The sequence below is a fragment of the Dipodomys spectabilis genome, unplaced genomic scaffold, assembly GCF_019054845.1.
Source record: "Dipodomys spectabilis isolate Male_0828 unplaced genomic scaffold, ASM1905484v1 ptg000138l, whole genome shotgun sequence".
In the NCBI taxonomy this organism is placed as follows: Eukaryota; Metazoa; Chordata; class Mammalia; order Rodentia; family Heteromyidae; genus Dipodomys; species Dipodomys spectabilis.
In genome coordinates this window covers 7,063,134-7,077,835 of record NW_024870815.1, presented here as the reverse complement: position 1 = coordinate 7,077,835, position 14,702 = coordinate 7,063,134, and the positions used below count along the sequence as shown (strand labels likewise).

Sequence of the window (14,702 nt, the reverse complement as noted above, 5' to 3'; positions counted from 1 at the left end):
ACAATATTAAAAATTCTCCCTTTACTTCATAATTCGTGTGTGTGTGTGTGTGTGTGTGTGTGTGTGTGCGCGCGCATGTGTGTGTGTGTGTATGCGTGTGCATGTGCATGTGTACTTGCGGGTTCTGGCACTTGAACTCAATGTCTGGACGCTGTCCCTGAGCTTTATTACTCAAGGCTAGAGTTCTACCACTTGAGCCACAACTCCACTTCTGGCTTTTTGGTGGTCAATTGGAGAGAAGAGTCTTACAGACCTTCCTGTCCAGGCTGGCTTTGAACTTCTGAGTAGGTAGGATTACAGGCATGAGCCACTGGCACCAGGCTTCTTCCTACTTGGTAAATGGGGACATACAATGGTAGTATATAGAATGGGGTTTCTATACTGTTCTGCAGAGGACCAAGCAGCAAAGACCTTAGGCTTTACCAAGTAGCTCCTAATGAACCTACTGAATGTGTCAATACTGTGTACACATGGTCAAAAGACAAGACATAAATGGGTATGGCAGTATCCCAACAAATGTAATTTACAGAGATAAGCAGCAGACCAAATTTGTTCTATAGGATGCAATGTACCAGACAACTCCCTAAAAGATGTTTAAAGGAAAAACAAGGAGAGAGTGTTAAAAGGGATGACATGGATCAAGACTCACTGCATTCAGAAGCTGCGTTGTCAAATGCAACTCCTTAGTACAACTACATAAAACATAATAATATTTCATAAAAAAGAAAGAAAAACAAGGAGACTCAAATAAATCTGGACGTTCAGGCTCCAGCTAATTCCAGCAGTGTGTTTTGGCTTACTTTAAATTAGCTTCATTTGGTATGACCTGTACTGCTTGAGAGAAAAATTCAAGATTTTGCTGAAAAACAGAGGAGGTTACCTGAAAACCAAGGCTCCATCTCGAAGGCCCAAAGAAATGAAGTCACTGTTGGGTCTCATGGGGCTGTCTCCTCTCCACATCAACAGGCCATCCTTAGCAGTTGTCTTAAACCTCATGAACACATTTGATCTGGAGCCTGACACCCTGGAGGAAATATACAAACAAGTCCACAAAATCAAATGCCAATACGTATTTCCAAGTAATCCCTGTCCAGTCTTCCAGCTTGGAGATACTTAGGTGTAGAGATAATCTGGCCTTTCTGACATAGTTGTAGTTCCAAGAGATTAGACAAAGCACCAACTCCATGTGTCATACAATTTGTCTAAAGGTCTAGATGTCCACTCAGCAGCAGCAGCAGCTTCCCCTAGGTAGAGTGACCTCTACAAGAGAGCATTTGTAGTCATACATGAGCAAGACTGTACTTAATGCCACTGTTCCACACTGCTGGCTTCTCCTTTTCCTATACGATTACTCAAGGCTGCTTTGAAAACAGTTCCCCATTCCCCAGTGGGACTTCCTAGTCCCAGCTAGGGACTCAGAAGCTGCTCTGTACTGGAGGCTAGAGGATTGCCCATGGGACAGGTGTGGACAGAATGACGGGACAGAGCAGGTGTTCAGAAGCTGGGGACTGCTGGTAAGTTCAGTCAGGGTATGGAGTTCCATGTGGTGAAGCATGACGGATTAGGTTCATATGCTTCTGTGCTCCTCTCAGTTCTTGGGAACAAACTATCTCAGAAATTCCTTCTGACTGCAGTGATCAGTATTTCATCTGATATTAGGGAGAGTGCTAGATTTGAGGTCCTAGAATCAAAGGTGAGATAGCTACTAATAACTCTGCTACTAATATGACAGTTCTAGAATAATTAGTTTGTTTTCCCCCATCCCTTGAGTCATCCCTTTGTATTTCCCACATATTTGGACCTAGAGTGCTTTCAGTAGTGCACAGTGGACAGAATTTTGTCTGGCCTCACGAGGCCAGGCTAGAGCACAGCTTGCCTTCTCTGCAGGTTACAGAGGTGAGGGAAGAGGGGCTGGAGCCAGGTGCAGGGCACTCCAACCCTGGCCCTTTCCCTAGGAACCTGCTAGTGTGCTTCTCCAACTTCTCCACCTTTTATTCCAGGGATCTTCCTTCCCTCACTTGCCTTGACTATATGAGTGGCATAAGACAATCAAGAGATTTTAATTTCTCTTGGTAGTGACTGCTTGAAGAGTGGGTGTGTGACTCACTATTGTCCAATAAAATAAAAGGAATTTACAAGGAGGATTTGGGGAAAGATTATTTCTCTTCAATAAGTACCCAAACCTTCTTTTCTTTTCTTTTCCTTTTTTCCTTCCTTCCTCCCTCCCTCCCTCCCTCCCTCCCTCCCTCCCTCCCTCCCTCCCTTCATCCCTTCCTTCTTCTTCTCTCTCTCTTTCTCTCTCTTGATGTTTTTCTACTTATAACTATCTAATAAGCATCCTATGGCTAACTGAAATTTGTGGAGGGTTACAAGCAGACATATGGATGCGACATGAGTCTTTGTTGATATAGTTGATTCTCTGAGTGAAAAAGCTCAGGATCTAGTCTAACTGCGAACTACCTGTCATATGAAATAATACTTAAGACATTTTAGCTGAGCTTTCTGTTACTGGACATTGAAGGCATCTAACTGAAACAGACTCTGAACTTGAGATCTTCCTTAGATCTATTTATTGGGTCAGGTTGCAGCTTCACATGCAGGTTCATATATGTGCACATATGAGAGCATGCGCACACTCCAGCTCTGGTGTGAGGCCCATCTCATGCTCTCCCCAACTCTGTCTCCCAAACAGCACTAGAGGCTAAAGACTTAGGCCCCATTCACATTGTCACTACTGCCTGGGGACTGAATGGCCAGCCATCTTTAGAGGGAAGGGATTGAAGAAAGAGGAGGGTCTCTGGTGGAGGGTAACGCATTTTACTTAAATTTCTGTGCCAAGACAGCACAGACATGAACTGGGAGTAGGGGAATGCAGCAATGTCTCTGTGTGTTCAGAATTACTAGTGACATCCAATACCACCACTACCTCCCATCTCTGCCCTAAGAGCTAGGTGTGTTTAGCTCAAAGATTTGTCCTAGTTTGTTCTGATTCAGTCAATGTGAAGAAGATGGGAAGTTCTAGAAGGATTGTGCTGGGAGATGAAAAGGGAATAATGTACTGTAGAAAGAAATAACCAGAGGAGGGCAAAAAGAGAGGTGGTGTTAAGAACAAGTTATACCGGATGGGAGAGTTCCCTGAAGGCCAGACTTAACCTCCTGCCTCACACGCAGACTGCTCCAAACCAAGAGCTAGGACTACCCCAGCCCAACAGTGAAGAATAAAAGGTGTGACTGCTATGAGTTGAATATCCCCTCATGTTATGGCCTTGAGTCCGCAGGAAGAGAGGCAAGCAGCTTTCACTGACCTGACCAGAGCCTAAAGGGCACATTTGATTTGTGTTGATGCACTGGCCTCCCAGGATGGTAGGCCAGGCTTGGATCTAGTCATTTGGTTGCACTGCAGCTAGGCCTTCTGCATCTGGTCCCAGGCAGAGCTGTAGATTGCAGCCATAGAACAGCGCCAAGTTAACTGACCTGCTCAGGGAACCATATTAGAACCCTGGCCCCATGCAGGTTCTCTATGCTTTGCAAGCTGAGTGCTGAAAAAAAAAATCCCAAAGATGGGTCATAGGACTCCTCTACCAGAAAGGATTTGAATCACTTGGAGCAGGATTGCTTTGTTCCAGTTTTTATGTTTATTTTATGTGTTTTCCCCCCTGAGACAATGGCCTTCTTCAAAAACTATCCTGTGGCAGGAAAGATAAGCTCAACCCCTTCAGCTCTGACCTTGAATGATTGGGGAAGTTCCTGGCAAGGTACTGAGAAATGCAGACCCAAGGGAGATCAGGATGGGTACTGTTCACACTCATTACCTCTTGAGGATATCTGCATTGTCATACGTCAGGTAACTGCGACCAATGAACTGCGGGATCTCGATGGCTTCAGTGATGGCTGGGACAGAACAGAAAGTAAAGGTTATATGGCACGTGGCCCTCTTGACCTCTGTAGGCACGCGCGTGGCAGGAACACATCAAGAAAGGCTGGCCCTTGGAAATACGACATTTAACAACTTGTCAGCCCCTTCCTCTTGGCTGTACACAAACTTGGCCAGGTTCAAGGCAGCCTGGTTTGATGTTCTGCGTGTTGGCTTCTCACACTTCCCCTCGCTGGGGGCTGGCAGTCACTGTCACTGACCTCTGCACTACTGAGAAGACCTTGCAATGTGCCAAAACTTGAACTGTTCCCAGTGATTCTTGGAAACCAAAGAGGAGAACTTGGGCCATGTGGGGAGCAGCTGGGGATAACCCCAGATCTTCGCCAAGGAAGGCAGAGAAAATAATCTCTAAACAAGTCCCAGTAGGATTTCTTTATTTAAGAATAATCTGCTAAACCCCTTTAACTATGATCTTAAGTGACTGGAAAGTGTGGAGGCTGGCTCACACTTATAAATCACCTTTCAGTGTGAGATTTCTCTACTATCTCAGGCAAATAACAGAGAAGGTGGGGGGAAAGGAAGACCCAGGTATTTTCATTTTACAGAAGAGAAGCATCAGGATTGGTCCAAGATCATGGGCTGAGGAGCAATAGAGCATGGAGCAGACCAGCTCTTCGTAATTCTGGCTCCTATTCCCCCTCTTTACTTTCCAGTATTTTATAAACATGTCCTTCCTCCCAAATTCTCATCCCCTTGTCTTCCTGAGAAATCACTCTCCTACACACAGCAAATGAGCAAAGTAAGCAGTGCATTCGCTATCAGGCATGGCTGTGATGAGGGGTTTTCTAGTAGAGAGATAACTTTGAAAAAATAGTGAAAGAATATACTAAGGATATTCTCATTGTGCAAAGTGAGAGAATAAAGCAGTTTATGAAGCAACTACAGCTTCAAGAGGACATACATTGCTTGAAGCAGAAGAGATATTATTTTAAAAACTCCACCCTAGGAAAGAAATGTATCATGAGCTGATACTGTGAACAAGGGCAGAATTTAAAACTTAACTTTTGTTACTTTTTTTTTTTTTTTTTAGCAGTCCTAGGGTTTAAGATCAAGAGCCTTCACTTGAGCCATACCTCCAGCTCTTCAACTTTTTTTAAGGAGGGAAGTGGAGAAGAATAGCCCTATGATATTGGGCTTTCAAGTACAAGTTTCTATGTTAGAAGGTTACTCTGCCGAGGCTGGGAAGGTGGCTCAGTGGTAGAGCGCTTGCCTTGCATGCCTGAGGCCCTGGGTTCGATTCCTCAGCATCACATAAGCAGAAAGAAAAGAGCCGGAGGTGGTGCTGTGGCTCAAGTGGTAGAGCGCTAGCCTTGAGCTGAAGAGCTGAGGGATAGTGCCCGGGCCCAGAGTTCAGGCCCCACGACCAGACCCCCCACCAAAAAAAAAAGAAGGTTACTCTGCCATGTTCTCCAAAGCTTTTCATGAAGAAGGGAGGGAAGAAGAGAGGAAATAAAGATGAAAGAACATGTGAACAATAAAAGGAAAAACAAAAATTTAAAAGGTGATTTCTGAGTAAATTATCCAAGAAATTGCTTTATTGCTTAACGAGACAGCATAGCCTTGGGCAGGGGCTGATAACCAAGAGGACCTGTGAGAGGTGGAGAAGAAAGACACTGTGTCCGCACTGGCCCCTCTCCCAGCAGGCTAACAGGATGGTGCCAGGAGGGGTGGGAAGGAGACAGAAGGAGAAGCAAGATGGCCAGAAGACAGAAAAAGAAACTGAGTAGAAAAATGAAAGACACAAGTGAAAATGAAGAGAAAGCTGCAGCAAGAAAAGGAGAGAAGAAAGTATCAAGGCAATGGAGAAAAAGACATAAAAGGAAGGAGTCAGGTAGGTTGATGGGCAACCAGGGGGCAAGAGAAGGGGAGGAAGGAAATGAGAAGGAGAAGGAGAAAAGGCACAGGCTGGAGAGAAGGAAATAGAAAGGAGACTAGAGGAAGGAAACAAGAGGGAGGAGCAAAACTAGAGGAGGTAGAGGGGAGCACTTGCTGGTGTGTCTGACTCTTCAATTCAGTAAACTCTTAATAGAAGGGAGGAGGGGGAGTGTCCCAAGGCTAAATGTAATAGCAGACTCTATTGGGTTTGGCTCTCCCTGCTCCCCAGGTGAGAAGTACAACCAGGGCTTGAACCTGCTGCTCTTGGCCATGTCCGTGGGTCTGTGGGCCAACAGCCATGGCTGCCCTGTATTCCCTGAAATACTCACACATACATCCCCAGCATACATTCCCTGGAATACATCACACATCAGCTCTGTGCACAGAGCCTTAGCATGCTTCCTTCTTGGGAGCTGCATGCAGCTGACTGCTAGATTCCCTGGAGCAGGGCCCGCTGAGGTCCAGCAGGACAGCAATCCTGCTTGTTCCCAGGGATCATGTGCTCAAAGGGGAGAGTCCTATCACCCTGGTCTGCTTGTCCAATGTCCCACACTGCCTACCCCTGGTCCCCTCTGTGTGATTGACTGCATTGTGCCCACAGCCTGGGCAGAGCTACCCTGGCCAGCCTAGCAGGGGCCCAAACATTCCCATCTCCTACAGGACTTACTATACTTACTATTGAGGCAGTAGTTCCCACATTCTGCCCAGTGCCAGCATGAAAGAGAAAGGGAAAGTCAGTGTTCACAGCCATTAGACAACCAAGTGCCCTGGGCACAAGCCATTTGGACACAAGCCTTGTTCCCTCACAAAGCTCTGCAAGAATTCGGAAGGAATTGCAAACAAGATCTACAAAAGAAACTTCTAGAAGTCTCTCCTAGTACCAATTCACTACTTCCCCTCCCCCATGGTAGGTTACTTGGGGGTAAGTGGTAGTGGACCAACAAGATGTTTATAGTATGTTAATACTTCTGATGCTCTTGCTCCCCCACTTTCAGACTACAGCCCACATTTTTTCCTAAGCCCAGAGAAACAACTTCTTACTGAGTTACTCACCTTGTAATGGGGTAGGAATTTTCTTGACCATGTGGCAGAGTGTTGATACACCAGCCTAGTATTTATTTTCTCAAATCCCCTAATCCCCAGGTCTTTGCCCTTGATAAAATTCTAGAGACTAGACTGGGCTATTTTGTGAGTTAGCAAAGGCAAAGGGTATCCAAAAATGATGCTACTGAATATGGTGGACATGCTCTTAATTTAGCCTGTGTGGATAAACAGTGATTCCATCCAGAAACATTAGAGCCAGATAGGGCCACTTAGCCTTTCCTGGCAATTTATTGTTTGTCTAAATACTATGCCTATTTTTTTCTGCATGTTTTTCCCTGTGGCAATGACCTTACTGATGTATCAAAAGTTTTACCGTTCTCTCTCAATTATTAAACCATGTGCCATTGGGTGGCACCCAAACCATCTTCAATGAGTAATAGACGCTAAGCCACAAGTTCCATATCCCAGGGAAAACCAATTTCGCAATCAACGGCCTTAAGATTTCAAGTACAGTTGGACCTCCATATACTCTGGACATGAGGAAAAGGCTAATAAATTATCCAAGTCTAGCTTTTCCAGGAGCCAGGAGAGTACTGCACAGCACCCTGTTTGCTGTGTACCTAGCACACACTTGTTCTTGCTGGGAAGCTTCAGACAGGGCAGCACGGCCCCTTCTTACACAGCTGACTTGGTACACAATTCTCTATTGTACAGGTTGAACCCTTCAAATCTAAAATTCTCCAAGCCAAATGCTTCAAAATCTGAACCTTTTGGGTGCTGACATGACACCATATGTGGACAATTCTATGCCTCGTGGGACAATCCAAAAGCAGGTACATAAAACAAAAAACTGTATAGAATTGACTTCATATGAAACCCAGGTGACTTTCATATCTGAGATGCCTCTTTACATATATATGGATCTTCTAAAACTTTTTAAAAATCTGAAATTCAAACTACTTTTGGTCCTAAGCATTCTGGATAACGGGCACTCAACCTGTATTAAGTTGATTCTGAATCCACAAAGGAAACAGCACATTTTCACCTAACTACAGACTAGCATCTTGGGTAAGTACATCCAATTTTTCCATTGTTAAATGACACAACATCCTAAGAAAATAAATTCCCTATGCTATGCATAGCTTCATGTTTTATTAACGTGTGTTTTAATGTTCAGAGTATTTTCAAAGTAGTGCCTATATTTATTAAATTTACTTCATTGGAATCTAAACAAATGACTTTAAAATCGTCTAGCTCAGCCTTAGCAACATGATGTATATCTACTCAATATAACATAAAAATGCCCTCAGTGCCACCTCGTGTTCTATGATCAGCATTGATCAGGCAAAATCTGAACTTTTAGGAGAGTACATCCTTAGAGAGAATGGTATCTTAATGCTAGGCTTTGCCTCGGGCTGTTGAGCTGGGAGTGTGCTAAGCAGCTGGGCTGCTGCAGAGAAACACCTCCACCTAGCGGCCTGAGTGTTTCTGTGCTCAGAAGGAAAGAGGAACAGAATTCTTTCCTTAGTGATCTGTCCACAACAGTCCAGTAGAACTCGCAGTGGGGCGGGGCGGGGCCAGGGGGAAGGCGGCACTATAATCTACACTCTCCTCTTACAATATAGCAAGGTCTCTGATAAATCCAACCAAAAAGACAGCTCGTTGGTTTGCACAGATAATTGAGATTTTATTGACCACAGGATTCAGCTCCCATTTCTGCAAGTGAATATATGTGTTTGTATGAATTGGGAGGTTATCATTCCTCAGAACATAGCTTTTTTATATGCCCAGCTTTGTACAATTTAGTTTTAGGGAATTAACAACTTATATAGATACAAGAGCTTTGAGGGAGAGAACCCAAGATAAAAATAAATAGAGAGATGAGAGTAGACCAAGCCAGCAAGCAACCTCTAGGGGTGGAAACAGTGTTCTGAATTGAGGAGGCCTTGCTGACATCCTTGTGAGATGCACAGGGACCTTGCTTTTGGGATTAGTGCATGCATGGGGTTCTGAGGTTTGATGAAATAAGATGCTTGAAAGTGAGAGTCCCCACCTGAGAGGTGAGGAGACCACCAAAGTGAAACCTCATGGTTTTTGTTGGTGCCCAGAGTCCTGGCTGAGAGTTAGAAGAACCTCAGTCTCTTGACAGGTTTGGGTTGGGCCTGGGAGCGATGATTCTGTGAAGCTGCTGATGCTTTAGACCAGAGGCTGAGTGGGAATTGATGTCACCTCTGTCTGAGTTCAGGCATGGCTCCAACTTTTTTTGGCCTCCCAGGAACAAAGGAGAGTTTCTAAACCACCGTGGTGGCCTGAGGGCTGGCCGACTCTGGGATTTGTTTGTTTCTGGTCCTTCTTCTTAAGAAGTGAGACCAAGTGTCAACTCCCCCCTGACTGCAGCCAGTCCTAATGAATCCAGACTCCATGAGCAGCTCCTCACAGAGAAAGTTTGAGGTCAAGATTGGGTGGTCTCATCCTAGGTGATTCTACAATATTTTGCTCAAATAAACAAACAGGTTTAAAGACTGTGGAGAATGCTAGAAACAAATTCTTGCTTTTGAAGCATGATTTAATTATTAGGTAGGGGGGAAAAAGCCCTCCCTATTTTTTTGGGGGGAGGGTCCGGTCGTGGGGCCTGAACTCTGGGCCTGGGTGCTGTCCCTCAGCTCTTCAGCTCAACTCTACCACCTGAGCCACAGCGCCACTTCTGGCTTTTTTCTTTTTGCTTATGTGGTGCTAAGGATTAGAACCCAGGGCCTGATGCATGCAAGACAAGCACTCTACCACTGAGCCACCTTCCCAGCCCTGCTCTCCCTATTATTAATCATGAGAAATATCTAAAGATAGCTTCCAGCCCATGAATTTGCCCAAACTTTCAGTGCTTTTCATCTCTCAGAAATAAGACAATTGCCATCTCTTCTTCATTCTTTCTTTCCAATCATTTCAAGGGACAAGAAACCCTAAATTATAGCTGTGTTCATACTAATTGCCCAGAGCTGTGTACCTGCAGAGATCTGGGGAAACCATCTCAGATCCTTACTAACCTTCCTAAGTTAGTATCACTGGAGAGGATATTATAGGATATAGGCAAGGGTTCTTATAAATGAACCTTCCTAGGATTTGCAACAGCTTCCATTTTATCAAAAGCAATGTCTTGATTGCAAAGCTTAAGTAGATACTGATGAAGCATGCAGGGCAGCAAATGGTTCACCTGGGTTTGATCTTGCTGTGTCGGTAGAGGCCAAACACTCCCTGCCACTGCCCATTTCTGCAGACCTTGCTAGGAACTCAGGCCTTCACAGAGATCTGTCTTGTTTGATTCTCACTGTAACTGAACCCAGAGTCCCAGAGTCATATGCTGGGCACTTTGTATCTGTTTGAGCTGAAGTTTTACAGTATGAATCAAGCAAGGGATTACAAAGTATCCTTTCTTCCTTCCTTTTACCTAGACATTCATTTAAGCCCTGACTTATATGGACCATTACTGTTAGAAGCAAGTATGAACTGTTTGTAGTAAAACTGGATACAGGAAATTCAGAGACCGACATGTCAAACCCACATCCAGTTTTCTGATTGAATGGACCTCTCTTGAACTAAATCTACCACCTTCTAGCTCAACACTTGTGCTTGTTAGAATTATAATCTGGATCACTCGCAAACAGAGCAATTTGTCTTCTTGGTTGAAAAATAATGCATTGATTATTTGCCATTCAAATTCCATAATTTACTTAATATAATAAATGGGCAGGGTGGTACACACCTATAACCTATCATTCAGTAGGCTGAGGCAGGAGATCATGAGTTCAAGATCAGCTTGGGCTATATAGCAGGACCTTGTCTTAGAGAGAAAAAAAAGGAAAGGAAAAGAGATATGCAAATAGGCAAATTGGTATCTTTACTATATTTTCAGACTGCTCTAATTTATAGTTTTCCTCTAGGTTCTAATTTTGGTGAAAGTCTGGAATCGAGAAAACAACAGGAAAGCAAGATAAGCTTTCTACTTGCTTGCTTTCTTCCTTATTTTTCCAAGCAGGTAAGGGCATCTTGACATCTGAGACAAGACAGTCCACACGGCCCGACCTGCCAGTCACACGTGGGCACGCCTATTCTAAACACCAGGACCAACCCACAGCTTCTGCTTCTTTAAGCAGCTGCAAAAAGAGGACCAGGATTTGTGGGCTGTGGTTCTGCTGGCTCCCAGACAAAGGCATGATACAAACTGGTGAGCTCATAGCCTCAGCTAACATTTTATTTTTCCCCTCAGTAATAAGAATGACTAGAATGATAATATTGGTTGAGTACTTCCCTGTTTAAATGCCTTATGTCAACGGCTTCATTCAGTCTGCACCAAGCCCTTCGGGTAGCTACCATTGCTAGTATTATCCCATTTTATAACTGAGAACACTGTGGCGACCCACAGTGGAAAGCAGCATGCTGCAGAAGGTTATGCATTCTTTAGTTTGGAATAATTAATGCATAATTCATTTCTTCCATAGGTGGGCAATATTTCTCTATATAGCATGCAAGAAAGGGGTCAAAACTATCACCAACACACAAAACATAGGTACCCCTGTCAGGAGAGTCTCAAATGCATTAGTCCTAGAAACCCCTGCTATGCTACGACTTAACCATTTGGTAGAGAAATGAGGGGGAAATTCTTAAGAAGCATGGAGCCAGGGCAGGGAACTCTTTATCTCCTCTTACAGGAGTATTTCAGTGTTTAGTGTTCACTAAGTAATTGTAATTGGCTTGTTTATATGTAATTGACCACCTAATACATGTGGAAGTCATTCATCAAAATAACCAACAGGACTGCGTTACCCACATAACACAAATTTCCCTTTAACAATGCTGGCCTCCCAACATTCTGTCCCTGGCTTTCATCCCTCCAAGAAGCTGTGTAGACTCCCTGTGTACCTTTCTGGCAGTGTAGGCCCTCAAAGCCCAAAGGGCAGTCACATTCGTAGCTCTCCTTTCTGGGCCGGCAGCTGCCCCCATGGGCACAGGGAGCTCTCACACAGGGGTGAGCCGCGTTCTCCACGTTTACTCCTGAGGTGAAGTCATGCCTCACGTGGATGGTCCTGTCGTTCAGGATGATCTTGGGAGAGACACATAACAAAGAAATTCAGGAATCGGGAGACATCTTTGCAGTCAACCGAAGTTCCCCTCAGCATACCAACCCAAACTCCACACAGTGGGCAAAGTTAATAAAAAAGAAGCCATGCTCCTGCTGTGACAGTCCATAAGGAAAGAGGTGCAGAGGGGATTGCATTTGTGCCTAAGAGAAGCTGCCAAGGAGAGTGCTCCTCTGATTCTGGAAGACAGGCTACTTGGGACGGTAGAGGAGACATCCTGAGAACTGCAGTTAAGCTACTCAGCTTAGCTAGTGGAATTACTTAGGAGCCTCCCCTGACCATCGGACCAAATAGAGCCAGTCTCTGAAGGTGGGACCCAGTTGTCAGTAATGGGAAAACCTTCCAAGGATCCCTTGGGAAGCCGTGGCCATGGCGATGAGGCTGACTAGGGAAAGGAAAAAACCAAGAGGCATGGGGCAGGATCAAGGGATCTGGTGCTGGGGGGGGGGGGGGGGGGGGGGCTGTGGAATCCAGAGGCTTCCTGGGGCATTTTCCTGAGCTTTAGCTAACGTATTTTGTAATGTCCACTAAAACTCCATCAACAGAGCCACCCAATTGTCTTAGGAACATCATTCACAGCAGGAAGTGCCAATTCTAATTTCTTATAAGTCCCAGGGCTGTCACTCTTGCTGTCTCCTTCCCCATCTCTGAACTCCCTCCTCACAGCATCCCCTTCCCTCACCACTGGAAATCAACAAGTGAAACTCCAGTCCTTTTGTTGTATGGTAGATCCAGTCATGAGAACAGAGAAGCCACCACTTAAGAGGCTACATTTGGGGTCTTTATTGTAGCGCTATCGGGTGGCAGAGGAACTCCTGTCACAAAGCCCTTCTGCCCTGAACACAACTAATGCACAGCTTACACAGCCCAAACCAACAAAGTGCATGGAATTAAATCTTAACAAAGGAGAAAGCAAATCAGATATGAACACAATCAAAGTAAAAAACAAAAGCGGTGAACACTCGAGTCTAACGAAGATATTCAATATAAGCCAAAGCAATCAAATGTGGACACAATCACGGGGGATCAAGAACCAGTCATCTAATAAGAGTGAGACTTTTCTGGAACTTACCAACTCAAAACACAATTTTAAACTAAAGACTGTTCTCTATTATTAAGGCTTTCTGTTTAGACCCACTCTCGTTCCTTCAGTTTCTTAGCACTGCTGTTTGTGTATTTCCTGGATCTGAAGAGCAACTCTTTGTAGCTGATGAGTTGTCGGGAGCAGTTACTGTATCCCTGAATCTCAAAGAAATGGGCCTAACTTTTCGACTCTTGACTCAGGATGTGTAATTACTATGAGCATATGCTGGCTCTGCAGAGCTCAGAGACACAGCGAGTACCTCCTTTTGCCCTGGGAGTTATCAGAAATTAGAATGGGCACTTCCTGCTGTGAATGGTGTTCCTAAGGTCTTGCTTTATCCTTGGAGAACACTGAGAGAGCTGTATAATAAAAGACAACCCAAACTCCTCAGTTCTAAATCTGAGAAGCTAGGGAGGAGCTTGAGTCCTCTACAACCTCCTCTTTCCATGCTGGAAGTGAAGGACATGAGATGGAATAGTACATACTCAAGACAAGCAAGACAGGCACCATTCAGTAGCAGATGTGGCACTGCCAATGACTGAGTTACTGGGAGGAAAGAGTGGCCCTTCTAGAAGGTGGGAAGGGAAGGGGCTGAAGTAAGGAGGCCAGGTCTGGCCAGCACCATATTGGCCACATGGTGGATTGCAGGGTCTGGTCTTCATTCTGGGGGAAGAAACTTCCTTACCCCCCTCACCTGCCTCCCAGGTAATGAGTATGCCAGGATCGCTGGAGGCAGGGACAAGCACTTGCTGATAAGTTACTGAATCTGTCAGTCCAGTGTCTGGGACTGGGAATTTCCCAAGGATCTGTCCCCAGCCCTGACCTATTTAGGCCTGGACCAGCCTAGCTGCTAGGACTCCATGCTAAGTGTGTCTCTGTGATCGCGTCCTGTGTCCTGTCTCCTGGCTCGTCTCCAGTCATCATGGAGTCCCAATTCAGCTCTCCACTGGCGCTGAATTGGCTTGTTGGTATCGTTCTTATTTCTTTCCTCTTTAGCATGTTTCCTGGCTGTGTTATGTGTACTTGCGTGCTGCAGGCCTTTGTAACAACTGGTGGCCTGCAACCTGCTAACTGTATAATAAAGACTCCAATATTCTATATTTTAAAATGTGGCTTCTGAGATGATTTACCTTACAACAGGGCAAAGCCTGAAAAAGGCCAACAGTGAGGGCAAAGAATTTCAAAGCTGACTAAACATGGCCAGTATCTCTCCCATGTCCCTCATGGGGAAAAGACAGCCTGAACTGCCATGTCCCTGATATCATGGCAAAGGGGAAAAAAACCACATCAGAGCCAGCAAATATTGGCCGGGCCTTTTTCCTGAGCTAGGAGATGATAAAGATCCAGTTCATGGGCCTTTCCCAGCGCCACAAGGTACAAATCACAGCAGAACCTTTGCTGTCCCTCCTTCATCTTGGTCTCTACCAAAAATGATCTAGATATCATCCTTAGTCACTGCAGGAAAATAGGATGAAGCTACTTTTCTTTAGAGTCTTTGCCCAGTCTTAGTCATCTACAAGTCCATGAGGCAAGCTGCATGTTTGTGGCAAATAGAACATGTCTTCCCAGCCAGAGAGCAATGGACAGCCTCAAGACAAGGAATGGGAGACAAATGGGAGTGCTAACTGAGTGG

At 45.0% G+C, this 14,702-nt stretch overlaps 1 protein-coding gene across 1 annotated transcript in view; it reads right to left on the bottom strand.

Moving 5' to 3' along the window:
* Positions 1-14,702, bottom strand: part of Egflam (EGF like, fibronectin type III and laminin G domains) — a 170,652-nt gene that overhangs the window by 13,357 nt on the left and 142,593 nt on the right. The window contains exons 17-19 of the mRNA XM_042690631.1: positions 11,768-11,948; positions 3,813-3,891; positions 881-1,024 (exon numbers count right to left, since the gene is read on the bottom strand). Coding sequence (XP_042546565.1) covers positions 881-1,024; positions 3,813-3,891; positions 11,768-11,948 — 404 coding nt within the window. The remainder of the gene's footprint in view (positions 1-880; positions 1,025-3,812; positions 3,892-11,767; positions 11,949-14,702) is intronic.